This window comes from Vidua chalybeata, chromosome 24 (genome assembly GCF_026979565.1).
Source record: "Vidua chalybeata isolate OUT-0048 chromosome 24, bVidCha1 merged haplotype, whole genome shotgun sequence".
Taxonomy (NCBI): Eukaryota; Metazoa; Chordata; class Aves; order Passeriformes; family Viduidae; genus Vidua; species Vidua chalybeata.
Window position 1 is genome coordinate 3,792,531 of NC_071553.1, and position 21,927 is coordinate 3,814,457.

The 21,927-nt window shown below is 51.3% G+C and overlaps 1 protein-coding gene and 1 non-coding gene across 4 annotated transcripts; both read left to right on the top strand.

Annotated features, from left to right (window-relative positions):
* The first annotated feature begins 437 nt into the window (after positions 1 to 437).
* KLHDC8A (kelch domain containing 8A) lies at positions 438 to 20,977 on the top strand. 3 transcript variants are annotated; one of them, XM_053963926.1, is made up of 10 exons: positions 438 to 497; positions 4,705 to 4,801; positions 6,858 to 6,922; positions 8,687 to 8,820; positions 12,196 to 12,303; positions 13,509 to 13,909; positions 16,245 to 16,409; positions 18,152 to 18,367; positions 19,285 to 19,386; positions 19,586 to 20,977. In XM_053963926.1, exons 6-10 carry the CDS (start codon positions 13,534 to 13,536, stop codon positions 19,777 to 19,779), a joined length of 1,053 nt encoding a protein of 350 aa, XP_053819901.1. In that variant the 5' UTR covers positions 438 to 497; positions 4,705 to 4,801; positions 6,858 to 6,922; positions 8,687 to 8,820; positions 12,196 to 12,303; positions 13,509 to 13,533; the 3' UTR covers positions 19,780 to 20,977. The 3 variants fall into 3 exon arrangements, with proteins under 3 accessions (XP_053819901.1, XP_053819902.1, XP_053819903.1); XM_053963927.1 differs by lacking the exons at positions 438 to 497; positions 4,705 to 4,801; positions 6,858 to 6,922 and adding an exon at positions 7,647 to 7,747; XM_053963928.1 differs by lacking the exons at positions 438 to 497; positions 4,705 to 4,801; positions 6,858 to 6,922; positions 8,687 to 8,820 and adding an exon at positions 11,921 to 11,967.
* Positions 587 to 658, top strand: TRNAW-CCA (transfer RNA tryptophan (anticodon CCA)). Its single transcript has one exon. It is a non-coding gene; the product is annotated as a tRNA-Trp (tRNA).
* Positions 20,978 to 21,927: the final 950 nt, after the last annotated feature.

Here is a 21,927-nt window from a genome sequence, read left to right on the forward strand (position 1 = left end):
TTGCAGCCCCCCGTAGAGTCCCGTTCATCCCAAAGCCTTGGAGCCTTTCTCCCGGTCAGAAGGTCAGAGGCAGCGTCCTCGGGGGGCCAGGATTTCTCGGGACAGGCAGAGGAGCCCCCCGCGCCCCCGCAGACCGGCACCGGCACCGGCACCGGGACCCCGCCCGTCCCGGGCCGCTCGCCGTGCGCGGCCCCTTTAAATCCGCGCGCTGGCACAGCCCACCGCGGGCCGGGGGCGGGGGGGATTCCCCCTCCGCGCCGCTGCAAAGAGCGGCTGGCGCGGCCGCGCCACCCCTCGGCGAGCGGTGGTACGGCCCACACGTGTGGCGGTGTGCAGGGGGCGTGGCCAGCGCGGCGGGCGGGCTCGGAGCCCTCAGGGCGGCGCGGCCGCTGCGGCGGGACCGTCCCGGGGGAAAAACCGGAGCGTCGGGAGCGCGGAGCTCGGCGGTGTGCGAGAATTCCCGGTGTGCGAGAATTCCCGGTGTGCGAGAATCCCCGGTATGCGGAGAATCCCCGGTGTGCGGGGCTCGGAGAGGAGACGGGCAGCGCTGAGGGTTTTACAGCGAGGGCGGCGGTGGCGCTGCCGGGACCTCGTGGCGCAACGGTAGCGCGTCTGACTCCAGATCAGAAGGCTGCGTGTTCGAATCACGTCGGGGTCAGGGCGCCCCCGGGGGCCGCCTTTTTCACCGCGGGTTTCGGGGGGCTCGGGGTGCGCGTCCCGCGGATCCGGGGTGAACGCGGCCCCCCGGCCTCTGTGGGTCCTCCTCGTGTCTCACTTTTGCCCCCCTGCAAGAGGGCAGGGCGGGAAGAAATATAGAATACAATATAAGAATTGTATGATTTTATATTTATTTTATATTTCTATTTATTTTTATATATGTATATATAATTATTATATTTATTATAATACAATATATATTATAATAATATATATTATAGACAATATTATTATATTATATCATGTCATATCATAATCTATCATATTTATATTACGTTACATTATATTATATTATATTATATTATATTATATTATATTATATTACATTACATTACATTACATTATATTACATTACATTACATTACATTATTATATTACATTACATTATATTACATTGTTATATTATATTATATTATATTATATTATATTATATTATATTATATTATATTATATTATTTTGGGGCTAAATATGGAGTTATATAGTAATAAATATTAAAATTAAAAATAAATATTTTGGGGTTATGGATCCCACGGATTTAGGGGCGAACGCAGCCCCCCGGCTTCTGTGGCTTCTCCTTGCATCTTGTTTTTGCCCCCCTGAAAGAGGGCAGGGTGGAAAGAAATTATAATATAATATAATATAATATAATATAATATAATATAATATAATATAATATAATATAATATAATATAAATATATAAAATAATAATAATATAGATATAATATAAATATATAAAATAATAGAATATAAATTTTTCCTAAGTGTTGAATATTTAACATTCAAAAGTTGCGTAGGGTTCAATAAAAAATGAATTTAACATTTAAAAGTTGTGTTGAGTTCAATAAAAAATAAATTTAATATTAAAAAGTTGTGTTGGGTTCAATAAAAAATGAATTTAACATTGAAAAGTTGTGTTGGGTTCAATAAAAATAAATTTAATATTTAAAAAGTTGGGTTAAATAAAAAGTAAATTTAATATTAAATTGTTGCGTAGGGTTCAATAAAAAATGAATTTAACATTGAAAAGTTGTGTTGGGTTCAATAAAAACAAAATTTATCATTGAAAAGTCATGTTGGGTTCAATAAAAATTAATTTAACATTAAAAAGTCGGGTTAAATAAAAAATGAATTTAACATTGAAAAGCTGTGTTGGGTTAAATAAAGAATTTAATATTAAAAAGTTGTGTTGGGTTCAATAAGAAATAAATTTAACATTAAAAAAGTCGGGTTAAATAAAAAATGAATTTAACTTTGAAAAGTCGTGTTGGGTTCAATAAAGGGTGTAGTTCCTTTACAAAAGGGTGTAGTTCCTGTAGGAAAAGGTGTAGTTCCTGTACAAATGGGTGCAGTTCCTGTAGAATACAAAAGGGTGTAGTTCCTGTAGAAAGGGTGTAGTTCCTTTACAAAAGGGTGTAATTCCTGTAGAAGGGTGTAGTTCCTATAGAATACAAAAAGGTGTAGTTCCTTTACAAAAGGGTGCAGTTCCTGTAGAATACAAAAGGGTGTAGATCCTGTAGAAGGGTGCAGTTCCTGGAGGAACGGGTGTAGTTCCTGTAGAAAAGAGTATAGTTCCTGTAGAATACAAAAGGGTGTAGTTCCTGTATAAGGGTGTAGTTCCTGTGGGAAAGGATGCAATTCCTGTACAAATGGGTGCAGTTCCTGTGGAATACAAAAGGGTGTAAATCCTCTAGAAAAAGGTGTCATTCATGTAGAAAGGGTGCAGTTCCTTTACAAAAGGGTGTAGCTCCTGTAGAAAGGGTGTAGTTCCTGTAGAAAAATGGTGTAGATCTTGTAGAAAAGGGTGTGATTCCTGTAGAATAGAAAAGGGTGTAGTTCCTGTAGGAAAGGGTGTGGTTCCTGTACAAAAGGGTGCAGTTCCTGTAGTAACGGGTGCAGTTCCTGTAGAATACAAAAGGTGTAGTTCCTTTACAAAAGGGTGCAGTTCCTGTAGAAGGGTGCAGTTCCTGTAGAAAGGGTGTAGTTCGTGTAGAATAGAAAAGGGTGTAGTTCCTTTACAAAAGGGTGCAGTTCCTGTAGGAACGGGTGTAGTTCCTGTAGAATACAAAAGGGTGTAATTCCTGTGGAAGGGTGTAATTCCTGTAGCAGGGTGCAGTTCCTGCAGTTCCTGTAGCAGGGTGCAGTTCCTGTAGCAGGGTGCAGTTCCTGCAGTTCCTGTAGCAGGGCGCAGTTCCTGTAGCAGGGTGCAGTTCCTGCAGTTCCTGTAGCAGGGCGCAGTTCCTGTAGCAGGGTGCAGTTCCTGCAGTTCCTGTAGCAGGGTGCAGTTCCTGTAGCAGGGTGCAGTTCCTGCAGTTCCTGTAGCAGGGTGCAGTTCCTGCAGCAGGGTGCAGTTCCTGCAGTTCCTGTAGCAGGGTGCAGTTCCTGCAGTTCCTGTAGCAGGGTGCAGTTCCTGCAGCAGGGTGCAGTTCCTGTAGCAGGGTGCAGTTCCTGCAGTTCCTGTAGCAGGGTGCAGTTCCTGCAGCAGGGTGCAGTTCCTGTAGCAGGGTGCAGTTCCTGCAGTTCCTGTAGCAGGGTGCAGTTCCTGTAGCAGGGTGCAGTTCCTGCAGTTCCTGTAGCAGGGTGCAGTTCCTGTAGCAGGGTGCAGTTCCTGCAGTTCCTGTAGCAGGGCGCAGTTCCTGCGGTGGAAGAGGCAGCTGTTCCTCTGGGAAATGCAGCGCAGGAAAAGCCGTGCTGGTGTCCCAGAGCCCAGATTATATCCAGGCAGGAATGCTCGGCTCCTCCCCCTGGGCGCAGCATTCCCCATGGGATGTTCTCAGTCGTATTAAATTTTATAAATGTATATAAAAATGTATATAAATATATAAATTTATGTAAATTTTAACAATTTATATATCTATTTTTTAATGAAAACATTTAACTCCACCTGAGCAGTGGTGGAGTTAAATTCCAATATTGGAAAATATTGGAATTCCAATATTAGTGTTAAATTCCAATATTGAATAGAAATAAATAGTCAAAAATTATAAAAATATATTATTTTTATAGATTATATATAATTATTATTATATACAATGAACTTATTTATTAATTTATTTACATATTATATTAAAATAATTTATATTATATTAATTTCTATTATATAATATTATATCATATAAATGTCTGTAATTATTGTACATTATAATAATATATAATTATTTCTATCTCATTAATGAAATATAATATCAAATATTTATGTAAATATAAACATATTCAATTCCAATATTTTTGACCATTCCCATGAAAATTTCCTTCCCTGATATCTCATGCAAACCTTGCATTGTTCCAGAATAATCCATCCTCCCATGAGCTCAGCTTTGGGGATCTACAAAAGAGGAAAATTCTGGGGGATGCAGGAATTCCTTTAGGGGAAAATTCTGGGGGATGCAGGAATTCCTTTAGGGGAAAATTCTGGGGGATGCAGGAATTCCTTTAGGGAGAATTCTGAGGGATGCAGGAATTCCTTTAGGGGAAATTCTGGGGGATGCAGGAATTCCTTTAGGGGAAATTCTGGGGGATGCTGGAATTCCTTTAGGGAGAATTCTGGGGGATGCAGGAATTCCTTTAGGGAAAATTATGGGGGATGCTGGAATTCCTTTAGGGAAAATTATGGGGGATGCTGGAATTCCTTTAGGGAAAATTCTGGGGGATGCAGGAATTCCTTTAGGGAGAATTCTGGGGGATGCAGGAATTCCTTTAGGGGAAATTCTGGGGGATGCTGGAATTCCTTTTATGAAACCCTTGGAACAAATCTGGCGTCCCGAAATTTTGCTTTCAAGCTGTTTTTTGTTGTTGTTTTTTTTTTTTTTTCCCCTTTTAAATCACAAAAATCTTCAATATTTAACCCCCCAAAGGGAAGAACCCAAATTTCTGTGCAGCTGAAATGCCAAATTTTGGGGTGGATCCGGAGTTCTTTCACCCAGCTCCGTTAAATCTTAGAAAATCCTATAAAATCTGATTTTTACACCGATTTTTTTCCCCACAGCAGCTCCTGGCTCTTATCTCTGCCTGGGCCATCAATGATTAATCCCGAGGAGCAAAGTCCTTCTTCCCTCTGTCCCCTTTTCCTGCAGCTCCTTCTCCAGGTGCGGATACCAAAACAAACTTCTGTTCCTTTTACGTCATAATTTTTAAATTCAGTTTTTCAATTTAATTTTTATTTAATTATTTAATTAAATTAAAGAATGAAAAAAAAAATTCATTTTTAATTTAATTTTTATTCAACTATTTTCTAATTAAATAATTAAATTTTAAAATTTGTTTTTACTTTTTATTAATTTAATGAAATAATTAAAGTTTTAAATTATTTTTATTTAATTATTTAATTTTTAAAGTAATTAATGTTTTTAAATTAATCTTTAAAAATTTATATTTATTAGAAAACCCAGTAAAATCCACACGTCAAAGCTGCCTTCACTCCACGAGCTGCAGCTGATTTCGGGTGGTTTTTGGGATGGGTTTTGGGATGGTTTTGGGATGGTTTTTGGGATGGTTTTTGGGATGGTTTTTGGGATGGGTTTTGGGGTGATTTTGGGATGGTTTTTGGGATGGTTTCGGGATGGTTTTTGGGATGGTTTTGGGATGGTTTTTGGGATGGTTTTGGGGTGATTTTTGGGATGGTTTTGGGGTGTTTTTTTGGGTGGTTTTGGGCTGTTTTTTGGGATGGTTTTGGGATGATTTTTGTGATGGTTTTGTGATGGTTTTGGGGTGATTTTGGGGTGTTTTTTGGGCTGGTTTTTGGGCTGGTTTTGGGCTGGTTTTTGGACGGTTTTGGGATGGTTTTGGGGTGATTTTGGGATGGTTTTGGGATGGTTTTTGGATGGGTTTGGGATGGGTTTGGGGTGGTTTTTGGGCTGGTTTTGGGCTGGTTTTGGGATGGTTTTGGGCTGGTTTTTGGGCTGGTTTTTGGGCTGGTTTTGGGCTGGTTTTTGGGATGGTTTTGGGCTGTTTTTTGTGATGGTTTTGGGATGGTTTTTGGGATGATTTTGGGGTGATTTTTGGGATGGTTTTGGGGTGTTTTTTTGGGTGGTTTTGGGCTGTTTTTTGGGATGGTTTTGGGGTGATTTTTGTGATGGTTTTGTGATGGTTTTGGGGTGATTTTGGGGTGTTTTTTGATGGTTTTGGGCTGGTTTTGGGCTGGTTTTTGGGCTGGATTTGTGCTGTTTTTTGGAATGGTTTTGGGATGGTTTTTGGGATGGTTTTGGGATGATTTTGGGTTGGTTTTTTGGGGGTGGTTTTTTTTGGATGGTTTTGGGCTGGTTTTGTGCTGTTTTTTGGGATGGTTTGGGCTGGTTTTTGGGATGGTTTTGTGCTGTTTTTTGGAATGGTTTTGGGCTGGTTTTTGGGATGGTTTTGGGGTCGTTTTGGGATGGTTTTGTGCTGTTTTTTGGGCTGGTTTTGGGCTGGTTTTGTGCTGTTTTTTGGGCTGGTTTTGTGCTGTTTTTTGGGATGGTTTTGGGGTGGTTTTTTTGGATGGTTTTGGGCTGGTTTTGGGCTGTTTTTTGGGCTGGTTTTGGGCTGGTTTTTGGGATGGTTTTGGGATGGTTTTGGGCTGTTTTTTGGGCTGGTTTTGGGCTGGTTTTTGGGGTGGTTTTTCCCTTTTTTCCCCTGTTTTTCCAAGTTCCTGCCTGCCTGGAACGCTGTCTCCCCGCGTTTGTCACTCGGGCAGGCGCAGCTGGTGGATTTCTCCCCGCGGGTGAAAACCTGATGGAGAAATCCCAGAGTTCTGGGCTCCTGTCTGCACCAATTAAGGGACTCCCTGCACTGAAAGCATCCTTAATTAACTCCTTAATTAACTGTCAGCTTGAAAAATCTCTGGGGAAAAATTAGGGATCTCCCAACCCCTGCATTTCTCTCCCTGCTGACACAACAAAATCCCTGTTTTCCCTATTTATCTACAAAAATTAAATCTGTTTTCCCTCTTTATCCACAAAAGGGAAAAAAATCCTTTTTCCTTCTTCACCCACAGCATTATTTTTGAAAAAAAATGTAAATAATATCTAATATATTATTACATATGATTATTGAAATTATAATAATAATTAAAGGTTTGGTTTTTTTTAAAAACCAACCAAAACCCATTTTTCTGCCTTTCCAGAGATGACTTTTCCTATTTTCCCACCATTTTCCTTCCTCCTGCAGCTCTTCTCCCATTTCATCCCAGGAATGGTTTTGGGATGGAGTTGGCTCAGCCTGAAGTGCCGCAGGTGAGGAAAAGGGAATTAAAACCGGGAATTAAAACCTCCCTGGTGTCATCTGCAGGAATTCCTGCTCCTCTCCTGCTGTTCCCATGGAAACAGATGTGGAATTGCAGGGATTTTATCGATTTTCAGGACTATTATTAACTTTTTCCCCCTTTAACAGCAACACTTCCTTTATCATTCCCAAGCAGGCTGGGGTAAACATAAAATCTGCTTTTTTGAGGCACCAAAAAAAAAAAAAAATCCTTGAAGGATTTTTCCACAAAATTATTCCGCAGCACTTTGAGGAGAAAAAGATGATTTTAACACCTTTTGAGAGAACCAGGTCAGGGAAGAAAAATCCTGGGATGGGCGGCAGGCTGGGAATCGGCTCCAGAGGCTCCAACATCCCGCTCCTGTGAGCTCCTTGTGGCATTTGGGAGGAGAATTTTGGGAATTGGCTCCAACATCCCGCTCCTCCAAGCTCCTTGTGGGATGCAGGGAGAGAAATTTTGGGAATCGGCTCCAAAAGCTGCAACATCCTTCTCCTCCGAGCTCCTCATGGGATGCAGGAGCAGAATTTTGGGAATCGGCTCCAGAGTCTCCAACATCACCCTCCTGTGAGCCCATTGTGGAATGTGGGAGAAGAATTTTGGGAATCATCCCCAAAGGATCCGTCATTCCCCTGCTCCAATCTCCTCATGGAATGCAGGGAAAGAAATTTTGGGAATCAGCTCCAAAAGGTCCAACATCTCACTCCTCTGACCTCCTTGTGGGATGTGGGATAAGAATTTTGGGAATTGACCCCAAAGGCTCCAACATCCCATTCCTCCAAGCTCCTTGTGGGATGTGGTGAGTAGAATTTTGGGAATCAGCTCCAAAGGCTCCATCATTCCACTCCTCCAAGCATGTGGGGTGCAGGGAAAGAAATTTTGGGAATCAGCCCCAAAGGCTCCAGCATCCTGCTTCTGTGAGCTCATTGTGGGATGTGGGAACAGAATTTTGGGAATTATCCCCAAAGGATCCAGCGTTCCCCTGCTCCGAGCTCCTTGTGGGATGCAGGGAGAGAAATTTTGGGAATCTGCTCCAAAACGTCAACATCCCGCTCCTCCAAGCTTCTTGTGGGATGCAGGAGCAGAATTTTGGGAATCGCCTCCAAGGGCTCCAACATCCCGCTCCTCTGAGCTTGTGGGGTGCAGGGAAAGAAACTTTGGGAATCGGCTCCAAAGGCTCCAACATCCCGCTCCTCCAAGCTCCCTGTGGGATGTGGTGAGCAGAATTTTGGGAATTGGTTCCAAAAACTCCAACATCCCGCTCCTCCGAGCTCCTTGTGGGGTGCAGGAGCCGAATTTTGGGGTTCTGCTGCCCCAGCCGCCCTTGCCGTGCGCGTTTCCCCCATTTTGGGGTGACATCCATGGGATGGGCTCTTCCCTGGCTGATCCCCGGGATCCTCCCATCCCTTCCCAGAGAGTCTCTGCCTCCTCTCAGCTCTGGCTTTCCCGATTTTTGTCTAAATTCCCCGGGAATTTTGCCGGTGCCGCTTTAGGGCGAGGAGCGGGGGGAGCGCCGCCGTTCCAGAACATCCTGTGCGAGCGTGGGGAGCCATAAAAGGCTCGGGGATGGATCGGGAACGCCGGGAATTCGCACGCACAGCCCCGAGGAGGAGCCCAGCTGGGGAAACCCTCCCCGCCCTGAGTGTCCTACATCTTCCAGAGGGGGAACAGCAGCGCCGCTGGATTTACGCGGATTTTTTTTTTTTTTTTTTTTTAATTTTCCTCTCTTCCCACGCAGCAATTCCCAGTCCCAGCTGCTCCCGGCGCCGCTCGCAGCCCGGCGGGGAGTGGGAGGAAGGGGATGCTCGGAGGATTTGGGAAAATCCGGAGCATTTCCAGCCATGCTCCACCTGGCGCGGCGGCTCGGGAGCTGTGAGTATTCCCGAGAAATCCTGGGAAAGGAAGGGGGGAGGGAAGGAGGGAATTCCTCACTGGAGGTCGTTTGGGGGGGATGTTTTGGGACCCCGTGTCCTCCCAGGCTTTTCAGGAACAGCCACGAACAAAGCTTGGAGTTTGTGTTCCCTGTCCAAAAATTGGGTGGGGAATTTTTTCTTTTTCCCCTTACTTTTTGTGAAAAAGGATGGGGTTTTCCCATACTTTTTTTCCTCCAAAATCCCGTATTTTCAGCCTTTCTCCTCGCAGCATCCCCAATCCCATTTTTCCAGCCTTTCTCCCAGACCAGGCCTGGCAGGGATGGGGTTGCCGTGACCTCCCCCAGCTGTGATCTGGCCCGAGCTCTTCCCGTTCCCTCTGCAGCTGAAATAAAGAGGAAAAGGAGCTCTGGAAACACAACCTGAGAGGCTGCAGGGCTTGGAAAAGCCTCTCTGTGTCTGACTCGTGCAGGAGAGCAGCCTTTGGGGCAGAGGGAGATTTTGGGGACGAGGGGAGAGATTCAGGATCCTGGTGGAGCAGGGTGGGGAAGGGAGACCCTTTGCTCTTGCAGGTGGGTCCTTGCCCTTGAATTAAATTAAATTACATTCTTTAAATTAAATTAAATTCAAACTCCTGAGCTCAACTGTGACATGAGGAAACCTCACCTTGCTCTGCTGATTTTTCAGCCCACTCAGGATTTAAAAAAAAAAAAAAAGGCTGATTTGGGCTCTCTCAAAAAAAAAAACGAAGCAGCTTTTGTCCCTGTCCCGGAGCTGTGACACCCCTGACACGCTCCTGCTGGGGAATATTTCCTTCCATAACCTTCCTCTCCATCAGGAAACCGCAGCTGGCAGGAGGAGGCTGGAGCGGATCCCGAGGGACCGGGATGGGGGAAGGGGTGAAGCTGGGGGAGGCCAGGCCGGCCCCAGCCCCTCCCGCATCCCAAAGGATGCTCGGGGGGTACAAAACGAGTGCTGCTCTGCTCGGCACAATGAAATCTCTTCTAATTCCAATGATTTTCGCTCTTTTTTGCCTTTTTGTTTTTTTTTTTTTTTCCAGGCAGAGGCGGGGAGCCGGTGAGGTTTTGTTGTTGTTGTTGTTATTTTCCGGGTGGTTGTTACTATGGCGAGGGAGCTGAGCCGGGGAGGTCAGGAATTCCCGGCTGACAATTCCAAGCCTGCTCCTTTCATTCCCAGCTGCCGGGGTTGGAGCAAAGGCACCAGAACCCGGCTGTTCCCAGCCCCCTTTCCCTCGGGACACGGGGGAGAGGAAGAACCTTTTTCCCGGAGTTTCCCCGATGGATTTCTCTGCCCCACTGAGGAGGGGCTGGGTGTGTTTGACCCGCTCTGGTGGCAGGTGGGAATTTTGGGGCTGTGAGGATCATCCTGGCTCTGTCCCGTTCCCAAATGGGAGGAGATTTGGGTTCCAGCCCGCTCATGTGCTGACCCTTGGAATTTCGACCCTGGAGCAGCAAAACCTCCAAATCCTGGAGAGAAGAGAGATGGGAAGGGAAAGGAAAGGAGCTGCTCTGACATTTCCCCCTGTTCATCCCATGAATCCCTTGGAATCTCACCCGCCTGGCTCTGATAAATCCCAAATCATTGCAGATCCATAAATGCCACGAATCCCAGGGCTCTCCAAAATGGGTTTTCTTTGGAGGGAATATCCAGGGAGAGGTCCCGCTGTCCCCTGGAGCCCTGACCCCCTCTCCGAGGGTGCTGCGGGGCTGCCCCTGCCCATCCATGCCCCAAATCCACTTGGAAAAGACCCTGGAGGGTTTCTCAAACCACGGAATTTCATCCCGCAGGGATAAGGAGTGGAGAGGGCTCGGCCCCATCTCCGCTGGTGGAAAAGCAATTTCCCTTCCTTTGGATTTCCAATGTCAATTAGTCTGGGCTGATGAAGCGATAATTCCCTGGGCCTGGGAGGGGAATGTGGCCGCAGGACGCTCTGCCAGCTCCCGTCGCTGCCGGGTGGAATCCAGGTGATTTTTGGAGAGCCGGAGGCGAAGGCGTGGAATTCAGGAATTGAGCGTGTGAGCCTGACCTTGATTTCCTTTAAATAGCACGGGAGGGAAGAGGAGCAGATTCTTTGTGTGCCAAAGGAGCTGAATTTGGGCAGAGCTTTGCATTCCAGCAGAATTCCCGGCTCTTTGCTCCCTTGTTCCCATGGAGGACCTGCCCGGAGAAATCCTCATCCCTCTCCAAGTGCTCTCTGCGTCCTGGGGTGTCGAAAAGGAATTTTTAGGCCATTTTAGGCAATTATTCCTGAGCTTTGGACGGAGATATTGCCTGGCCCCAGCCAGGTTCTGCTGCTGGCAGGCACTGGAGTGGCGCTGGTTGTGTCTCATCCCAGCACTCTGGATTTGAAGGAATAGAGGTCAGGAATGCCTGGACGCGAATCCATCGAGCTCCTGGAAAGAGGAGCTGGCTCTGCTTTGCTAATTAGCCAGCACAGGCTGACTTTGTCCATGAAAATTCACCTGGGAAGGAAATGGATCATCCGTGGGAGCAGAACCCAAGCGCTGCCGGAGCTGCCAGGGCACAAATCCCGGGAATGCTGCTCAGGGAGGGCAGAGCAGCAGCGGGGTCTGGGCTGCTTCTCGCTCCTTTTTCCTTGGATTCTGGGAGGGTGGGAAGCGTGGCTTGATGTGCCGCTGCTGCTTTTTTATCGTGGCTTTGTGTTCCTTTGTCCCGCGGTCCCCGCGGAGCCGGGAATTACGCCGGGAATTGCACCGGGAATTGTGGACAGCCCCACTCCAGGTCCTCCCGCTGGAGGGTGGCAGCCCAAGCAGGATTTCTCAGTTTATTTATTAATTCCTCATGCAATAAATGATGTTAAGTGCGCTCCTGAACATTTATTTGGGAAGATAAATAATAATAAAAGCAAACAGCCCTGCTCGGACTAATCGGATTTTATGGAGTTGGATGGGAAAGGATTTTCCTGCCGGCGTTGCTTTTGTCCCTCTCCCTTCGCCCTCTCTCCGTCCTCCCGCGCTAATTAAGCTCATCTGCATCGCGCTTAATGACCGAGAGAGGAGACGGAGCAAAACCCGCGCGTTGCCAGCCCTCTCCCCCCGGCACTGCAGAGCTGGGGGCTCACATCCCTCGGGGGGAGGATGTGAGGAAGATCAGGAGGAGGAATCCGGTGGGTCAGAGAGGGAAAAGTTCCCCAGCCGGGGGGAAAGCAGGCGCGGCAGGAGCAGCCGCCTGCTCGGAATGTCACCTGGGGGCGGGGAAGCTCGGGAAGCAGCAGAACGAGCTGACTCCGACCTTCTCGCCTGGTTTGGGGTGTTGGGGTGTTTTTTTGTTGTTGATTTTCTCCTTTCTTTTTTAATTTATTTTCCCACATCTTTTTGTTTTGTTTTATTTTTAGGCTCTGTCTCTGCGTGAGCTGCTGAGGCGGCTCTGGAGCCGCAGGATTGATGGAGAGGCGCTGAAAGGTGGCGGTGCTGCTCGGGGGTGGGGGTGACACAGGGGACAGGTGAGAGTGGCAGGAATGCTCTGGGGGTAGAGGTGGCACAGGGGACAGGTGAGAGTGGCAGGGTTCTCTGGGGGTGGCACAGGGGACAGGTGGCAGTGGCAGGGTTCTCTGGGGGTGGCACAGGGGACAGGTGGCAGTGGCAGGAATGCTCTAGGGGTGGCACAGGGGACAGGTGAGAGTGGCAGGGCAGCTCTGGGGGTGGCACAGGGGACAGGTGGCAGTGGCAGGGTTCTCTGGGGGTGGCACAGGGGACAGGTGGCAGTGGCAGGGATGCTCTAGGGGTGGCACAGGGGACAGGTGAGAGTGGCAGGGCAGCTCTGGGGGTGGCACAGGGGACAGGTGGCAGTGGCAGGGGTGCTCTAGGGTGGCACAGGGGACAGGCAGCAGAGGGAGGGCAGCTCTAGGGTGGCACAGGGGACAGGCAGCAGTGGCAGGGCAGCTCTGGGGGTGGCACAGGGGACAGGTGAGAGTGGCAGGAATGCTCTGGGGGTGGCACAGGGGACAGGCAGCAGAGGGAGGGCAGCTCTAGGGGTGGCACAGGGGACAGGCAGCAGTGGCAGCTGCCCTGCCACTCCCGCCTCTCCCCTGTGTCACCCCCATGGGTGCTCTGGGGGTGGGGGTGGCACAGGGGACAGGTGGCAGTGGCAGGGTTCTCTGGGGGTGGCACAGGGGACAGGTGGCAGTGGCAGGGGTGCTCTGGTCCTGCTCTGCTCCTGGCAGGGTGGGGTTTGCACTCTGAGATTTTCCCTCAGTTCAGGGAGGAGCATTTTGGGGCTGGAGCGTGTCCAGGGAAGGGAACGGGGCTGGGAAGGGTTTGGAGAGTCCCGAGGGAGCTGGGAAGGGTTTGGAGAGTCCCGAGGGAGCTGGGAAGGGGCTCAGCCTGGAGAAAAGGAGGCTCAGGGGGAATTTCTGGCTCTGCACAACTCCCTGCCAGGAGGGGACAGCCGGGGGGATTTGGGATCTTATCCCAGGGAACAGGGACAGGAGGAGAGGGAACGGCCTCGGGCTGTGCTGGGGAGGCTCAGGGTGGACACCAGCAGGAATTTCCTCTTGGAAAGGGCTGGAAGGGGCTGCCCAGCGGGGTTTGGAGGTATCCAAGGATTTCCTGGACGTGGCAGTGGGTGCTCAGCGCGGCGATCGGGCACAGCTTGGCCGATCCTGGAGAACTTTTCCACCCTCATTGGTTCCGGAATTCTCTTTTCCAGCATAAACCCCTTCCCGGCGGCCACCATGGAGCTGCCCAGCACCAAGGACTTCCAGTGGAAGTCGCTGGCGCCGCTGCCCAGCCGCAGGGTTTACTCCACGCTGGTGGAGGCGGGCGGGCAAGTCTTCGCCGTGGGCGGCTGCGACGACAACGGCGTCCCCGTGGACTCCTTCGAGGTCTACTCGCCCGAGGCCGACCAGTGGGCGTCGCTGCCCGCCATGCCCACGGCCAGGGCCGGCGTGGCCGTGACCGTGCTGGGCAAGAGGATCATGGTGATCGGCGGCGTGGGCGCCAACCAGCTGCCGCTGAAGGTGGTGGAGATGTACAACACGGACGAGGGACGCTGGAGGAAGCGCAGCTCGCTCCGGGAGGCGGCCATGGGCATCTCGGTGACGGCCAAAGGCAAGTGTTGGGCAAGATGAAAGTTTGGCAAGGAAGTTCCACAGACGGCTGAAAGCTCTCTGAGTGTAGAACCTGAGAGAGGAGTGGAGATGGAAGCAAGTTTTGGTGTAGAGGAATAGTAGATTGTGGAGACCTCCCCCGAGGATCCCCCTGATGGGGAGACCCCTAAAAAGTTCTGTGTCGATGTCTCGGGGTTCAGAGGGTCGGGGTGACCCCGAGATCGTAAAGAGTCCTCGTTCCCTAGCCCGACGCAGCCAAAGAAGGAGCCTGGAATGTGTCAGATTGCGTTTTCAGGGTTGTTTATTTCTCCTTATCTATAACATTCCTTCTCTGACCTGCCCAGCTCTGCCACCATAGCGTTCTGCCCCGAGCCTCGGGCAGCTCCCACCTTATGTACTCAAAGCTACGTGGTGTATGTTTACAATTTATTACCAACTCCCATCATCCGTGTTAGACAGTGAATCTCTACCTTGAACCCACAGAAAAGATGGGAACAAGACGGAGGTTTTGGGGCGGAGGCCGGTTGTTCTTCACCTTCTTCCATCTTCTCCATGGGTTTGGGTGATGTCTTGTAATTGGGCAGAAAAGTCCACAGTGCAGGCTTTGAGGGGTCAGTTATTGGGTTAAAAGGGAAAATAATCAAGGTGTCGTTTCTTAATTGGATAGTTTAGCCTTAAAAGACCTCATAACAAGAGGTTGTTGCCTATTTTCGCGGTGCTTTTCCGGCGCGCAGAGTCTGGCATAGGCAGCGTGCAAAACTTTAGATAAGATAACAATAAACAAGAAGCTGAAGCCCGAGAAAGTCCCGTGCATCTCCTTCTCCTGACACAGAACCGCTCCAGGAGGGTTTCCCCGGACACGGGAACCCCCAGGGAGGGGCTCAACACGGGGCCAAGAAATGGATAGCAACAAAACCAAAACCAAAGGGTGCTCAGGCTTGCCTGCAGCTGGAGCTGACACCTGTAGGTGTGTCCCCCACGACCCGAGACTGCTGAAAAATCTTCTAGAATGTGATATATAACAACATATACAATACATAATATGTATATAATATAGATACAACATATAATAATACACTAAACATGATCTGTAATGAAATGAACGGCGTTTTGAAGAGCCGCCTGGAGTCCCACGTCTCTCTCAGGCTCTGAGGGGATGGGAGGGAGGGACCTGTGGCGTTGGGGGTTTGGGGATCTGGTTGATAAACTGGTGATCGTGAGTCTGCAGGCCCCAAGTTGGGCAACTCCCTGGGGGCTCCCCTGGCAGGGGAGACCCTCCTGGAGCAGCTCTGTGTCAGGAACCAGAGACGCGTTGGACTTTTTCGGTCTTCAGCTTCTGTTTGTTGTTATCTTATCAAAACTTCGGCACCAGATTCTGCGTGCAGGAAAAACCACAAAAATGGCCAACAATCTCTTGTCACAAGGCCTTTTAAGTCTAATCAAAAACGAAGCTACCCAGTTAAGGAGTGACACCTAAATTATTTTCCTTTCTAATCCAATAACTGACCCCCAAAGATTTTTCTACCCAATTAAAAGATACCACCCAAACCCAAGAAGAAAGAGGAAGAAGAAGAACTCAAGACAACAGCCTGTATCCTCCATCTTGAACCCATCTATAACATAATAAAAATCCTAAAACCTGAATTTCTCACCCAAGTGAAACACTGCACTGCTGTCTACAATCTCTACAATCTCTAATTTCACACTTTTGTGGTTTCTGGTTTACCTCGAGGCTTTGGAAGTTTTCTCCATGAATGAGGGTCAAAGTCAGTGCTCCCCTGGTCAGGACACCCCAGAGCAGACAGAGAAATATCCCCATGCCTTGGGTTTCCAAGGAATTTCCAAGGAATATTGCCTTGGGTTTCCACGGGTGATTAAAGGCTGGGCTTGATGAGCTTGGAGGTTTTTCCTCGCTCTGATTCTCTGCTTGGGCACAAAATCTCTCCGGGCAGCAGTCCAGGGTTGCTTTGTTCGTCTCCAAAACCTCTTCTGTGCTTCCAGGAGTTGGGCCTCGTGCGTTTCTCACCTCCCACCCTCCTGAGATGCTCCACAGACAGAGCCACCACCCCCGGGTTTGTCACCAGCCCTGGCTCTGCCGGTCCCTGGGGGTGTTTTGGACAGCTCCGAGCTCCAGGGGCTCAGATCCAACTTCCTTGTGGGTTTACAGCAAATTCTGGTCCTTGAGTGGAGTTTATTTGCAGGGGAGGGGGATTTCTGGTGCTTTCCCATTGCAGTTATTGTGGGATTTTTTTTTTTTTTTTTTCAGGGGGGATGGATTTCTGGTGTTTTCCTATAATAATTTTACAGGATTTTTGGTTTTTTTTTGCCCTGTCCAGATTACAGGGTGTACGCAGCGGGCGGGATGGGCTCGGACCTGCGGCCCCACAACTTCCTGCAGCACTATGACGTGCTCAAGGACATCTGGGTGTCCCTGGCTGCCATGCCCACCCCCCGCTACGCGGCCACGTCCATCCTGAGGGGCACCAAGATCTACGTGCTGGGTAAGGACCAGCCCTGCCTCCTCCTCTCCTCTTTCTCCTTCCTTCTCCATCCTTCCTCCTTCTTCTCCTTCCCTTTCCTTTTCCTTCCTTCTCTTTCCTTTTTCTTCCTTCTCCTTCCCTTTTCTTCATTTTTTGTTCCTTCTCCTTCCTTCTCCTTCATTTTTTCCCCTTTGCTTCCTTTTGCATCCTTTCTCTTCCTTCACCTTCTTTTTTCTTCCTTCTCCTCTTTCTCCTCCTCCTCCTTCATGCCTGACAGATGGGATAACTCAGATCCCTGGCAATGGGATAACAACTGGGATCCCTGGCATTGGGATAACTCAGATCCCTGGCAATGGGATAACTGGGATCCCTGGCATTGGGATAACTCATATCCCTGGCACTGGGATAATTGGGTTCCCTGGCACTGGGATAATTGGGATCCCTGGCACTGGGATAACTCAGATCCCTGGCACTGGGATAACTGGGATCCCTGGCACTGGGATCCCTGGCACTGGGATAACTGGGACCCTGGCACTGGGATCCCTGGCACTGGGATAACTGGGATGCAAGCACTGGGAGCAGCAGCTGCTCCAGCTCTCCTGCTCTCAGGAGCTCAGGCAGGGCTCGCTGGATCCGAGCTCGTGGAATTCCTCTCCTCTTCCCGAGCCCGATCCCAGCTCTGCTCTGGGTCTGTCTGGATTAAACCGGCGCATTTTAAACTCCTGTCATGAGGCAAAGAAAAGGAGCACAGAGAGGCAAAAAATCCCCAGTTTGACTCGGGGGCTGGAGTGATGCCTCAGGTTTGGGATTTTCTATTTCCCCATTCTGAGCTGCTTTAGTGTGTGGGTCTGAGATTCACATTATGGGATGCTGAGCTCTGTTCACAGAGCAGGGAGACAAAACAATTCCTTCCCCAGCTGGGGACCAAGGACAAATGATCCAAATCTCAGGCCCAAGAGCACAAACAGCGTGGGCTGGAGAGAGGAAAACAATCAGGATGGGACTGCATGGGCTGGAGCTGAAATGGGACAATGAACCCCAACATGCAAATGGAGCAGAGCTGATCACAGTGACAGACCCCGTGGCCAGCTGTGCATTTTGGGACCATTTTGGGCTGTGTCAGCGTCAGGTGTAGGGGACAGTAAAGAAGGTGACATGTGGACTCCATCATCCAGAAGGCCAATTCTTTTTTTTTTTTTTTAATTAAGAAACCCATGCTTTTTATACCCTAATTCACTACAGGTAGACTTTAATTAAAACACCATCACCATTGGCTAATGAAGAAACCAGCCTTTGGTAAACAAATTTCCACAAGACATTCCACATGTGCACAACAAGAGGTGCAGCAAGGAGATAAGAATTGTTTCTGGTTCTTTTCTCTGATCTTCTCAGAGCACCGAGAAGGATCTCCACACCACATTCCACATGTTCACAGCACCACATTCCACATTTCACATGTTCCACATGTTCACAGCACCACATTCCACATTTCACATGTTCCACATGTTCACAGCACCAGCTGCAGCAGGTTAAGATAAGAATTGTTTCTCGTTCTTTTCTCTGATCTTCTCACAGCCTTCCCCAGGACCATGCCTGGGAAAGTTGTGTTTCTTTCTGTGACCAGAGAGCTGCTGCCCAAGGTGGATCCATTGAGGCCTCCTAATAAATCCCTGCTTTATTCTTGAGCTCTGTCCAGTCTCTGTTCCAGCTCAGCCTTCTCAAGGCTGCTCCATTCCTGAGCTGGAATTCCCTCTCCTTTCCAGGGGGAAGGCAATCCAAGTACGCCGTCAACGCCTTCGAGGTCTTCGACACGGACACGCGCTCCTGGACCAAGTTCCCCAACATTCCCAACAAAAGAGCCTTCTCCAGCTTCGTGCCCACCGAGGAGAAGCTCTTCAGCCTCGGGGGGCTGCGCCAGGGCCGGCTCTACCGGCAGCCCAAGTTCATGAGGACTGTGGACGTGTTCGACCTGGAGCAAGGTGGGAGCTGGCCCGGCCCCGACCCTTCCCGAGGGGCTTGGGGACACACAGGGCTGGGTTTGGGGTTTGGGGACACACAGGGCTGGGTTTGGGGACACACAGGGCTGGGTTTGGGGTTTGGGGGCACACAGGGCTGGGTTTGGGGCACACAGGGCTGGGTTTGGGGTTTGGGGGCACACAGGGCTGGGTTTGGGGCACACAGGGCTGGGTTTGGGGTTTGGGGGCACACAGGGCTGGGTTTGGGGCACACAGGGCTGGGTTTGGGGTTTGGGGGCACACAGGGCTGGGTTTGGGGCACACAGGGCTGGGTTTGGGGTTTGGGGACACACGGCTGGGTTTGGGTTTGGAGGCACACAGGGCTGGGTTTGGGGGCACACAGGGCTGGGTTTGGGGCACACAGGGCTGGGTTTGGGGTTTGGGGACACACAGGGCTGGGTTTGGGACACACAGGGCTGGGTTTGGGACACACGGGGCTGGGTTTGGGGACACACAGGGCTGGGGTTGGAGTTTGGGGCACACAGGGATAGGGTTGGGGACATTTGGGAGCACATAGGGCTGGGTTTGGGGTCTCAGGCCTGGGTTTGTGGACACATAGGGGTTTGGGGTTTGGGGTCTCAGGGCTGGGTTTGGAGTTTGGGGCACACAGGGCTGGGTTTGGGGCTCTGACATCCTTGCAGAGCACAGAGCTCCCATCTGCTGCTGCCTTGAGCTCAGCTTAGAGGACAATCTCCAGCCAGGATCACCAAGTGGAACAGGAAAACCTCGATCCCGAGGCAGCTGGCTCCAGCAGCGTGCTGGGGCCAAACCCAACCCATTCCATGGGGTTTTGTCACCCCACGAGCCAGGGGCTCAGAGAGGCGGATGCTGTTCCAGGAGTGGGTGATCCCACAAAACCCAGCGTGCCCTGTCCCTCCCAGGTGGGTGGATGAAGATGGAGCGCTCCTGCTACCTGAAGAAAAGGCGAGCAGACTTCGTGGCCGGCTACCTGCGAGGCAGAGTTGTCGTGGCTGGGGGCCTGGGTGAGGCTCTGGGACTCTGGGAACCCTTTAAAAAGGTGTGGGAATTGTTGTCATCCCCCCAAAAAAAGGAGAAATCCCGGTGCTGGCTGGTGGGAGGGAGCAGGGAAAACAAGCCCCATAAGGGGATGGGGTACAGAGCAGGCAAGAGGAGCTCGATGCTGCTTCCCAAATCATCCAGCGCCTCCTTTTGTGCTTCCAGGGAATCAGCCGACTGTGCTGGAGTCGGCAGAGGCTTTCCACCCCGAGAAGAACAAGTGGGAGAGCCTCCCCCCCATGCCCACCCCGCGCTGCGCCTGCTCCAGCATCGCGCTGCGGGACTGCCTGCTGGCCGTGGGGGGCGTCAGCCAGGGGCTCAGCACGGCCGTGGAGGCGCTGTGCCTCTCTGATTCCTGATCTAATCCCACCTGGAACAGGGCCCTGTGCCTCTCTGATTCCTGATCTAATCCCACCTGGAACAGGGCCCTGTGCCTCTCTGATTCCTGATCTAATCCCACCTGGAACAGGGTCCTGTGCCTCTCTGATTCCTGATCTAATCCCACCTGGAACAGGGCCCTGTGCCTCTCTGAATCCTGATCCGAGCCCCCCTGGAGGAGGATCCCACCTGGAACAGATCCCTGTGCCTGACTGTACCTCTCTGATTCCTGATCTAATCCCACCTGGAACAGGGCCCTGTGCCTCTCTGATTCCTGATCCGAGCCCCTCTGGAGGAGGATCCCTCCTGGAGCAGGTCCCTGCCCCTGGCTGTCCCCAGTGGTGGCGTTGGGGACAGTGCTGGCAGCTCCCGGGACTGGGACAGCACCATCCAACTGCTCTAGGGGCCTGGCAGCTCCTCCAGAACCACATCCAGGGATTCTGGTGCCTCCCTTCCGGGCACTGCTGTCCATGAGGAGCCCCCACACTGGCCAGGGTCCCCCCACGTCGCTGTCACAGCTCCATGAGGACACCCAGCTCAAGGAACTTGTCCCCACAGCTCCACGGGGACACCCAGCTGGAAGAACTGCTCCCCACAGCTCCTGCCTGTGGGAAGGACTCCGAAGATCCCTGTGTGGGAATTGTGTCCCTGCATCCATCCCGGCCACAGGTGACAGCTTGGGAGGCGTTGGGACTCTCCAGAGGTGGCTCAGGGGGGACAGTGGTGGTGTCCTCCTCAATCCTGAGGTCTGCGAGTGCCTCCCTACAGATTTTCTCCCAGAGGAAACTCCAAACGTGCAATGGGATCGAGGGATTTGGGTTCCGGCAGGAGCTGGGGCCAGGGGCTGCTCCCCGAGGATGAATTCTGCTCTGGTTCCTCACCGGTGGCACAGGACTGGCACAGCCACTGCCTTTGCTGGGTGGCAGGTGGAGGTGGCCTCATCCTGCAGTTTTCCAACGTTTTTTAGCTGCTTTGGTGATTTGGGATCTTCGCTGGGTGAAAGGAGCAATCCAGGGCTGTGCCTGGTTCGTCACCCCAGGGACGGGTGGTGGCTTCGGTGATGCAAAAGTGACCCCGGTTCCGTTGGCCTCAGGCAGTTTTTGGGAGGGCTGTCCCAACTGTCGGGATGCAATTCCAGCTGGGAGCAGTTGTCCCATTAAAGCCGTCCTTGGGAAAGCCCTCGGAGGAGCCCGGAGGTGTGAGTGTGCAAATGTGGGAGAGGGGGCTCAAGGCAGGCTGGGATCGTGGAATCACGGAACGATTTGTGTTGGAAGCGACCATAAAGATCAAACCCCTGCCATGGCAGGGACACAGGGACACCTTTCCCCTGTCCCGGGCTGCTCCAAGCCCCGTCCTGGCCCGGGACCCTTCCGGGGATGTGACCCCACCGCTGGTTCGCTCCCAAGGCGTCGCATCCCTCTTTTAACGCGATCCCTGGGCTGCGGGGAGGGAGTCCCGCTGTCCCCGCGGTGTCCCCGCGGTGTCCCTGCGGTGTCCCCGCTCCGTCCGGGGCCGCTCCGGTCGCCCCGGAGCTCCGGGGGAGCCGTGCGGAGCTCCAGGAACGCCGTGTGGAGCTCCAGGAACACCGTGCGGAGCTCCGGGGGAGCCGTGCGGAGCTCCAGGAACACCGTGCGGAGCTCCTGGAACGCCGTGCGGAGCTCCAGGAACACCGTGCGGAGCTCCAGGAACACCGTGCGGAGCTCCAGGAACACCGTGTGGAGCTCCAGGAACACCGTGCGGAGCTCCAGGAACGCCGTGCGGAGCTCCAGGAACGCCGTGCGGAGCTCCGGGGGAGTCGTGCGGAGATCCGGGGGAGCCGTGCGGCCGCCGCGGACACGGCGGGGACGGAGGGAGCAGCGCTCGGGATCCGGCTCCTTCCCGCTGTCATTCCAGGCGGGATCCCCCGATGCCGAGCGCTGGGGAAAGGCAGGAAGGAGCCAGGAGGGGAAATGAAGGGAAAGAGGAGCTTTCCCCTCCAGCCCAAAGCCGGGCACGGCAAATCTCCCTTTGAGCCGCCCCTGCAGCGATCCTGGCTGTTAATGAGGAATTTTCTTTGTCCTTAAGGAGCCTTTCCCAGCTCCTTTTCTCCTGATTCCCGGGCCCTGCTCAGCGCCGCGGCGGAGGCTCCG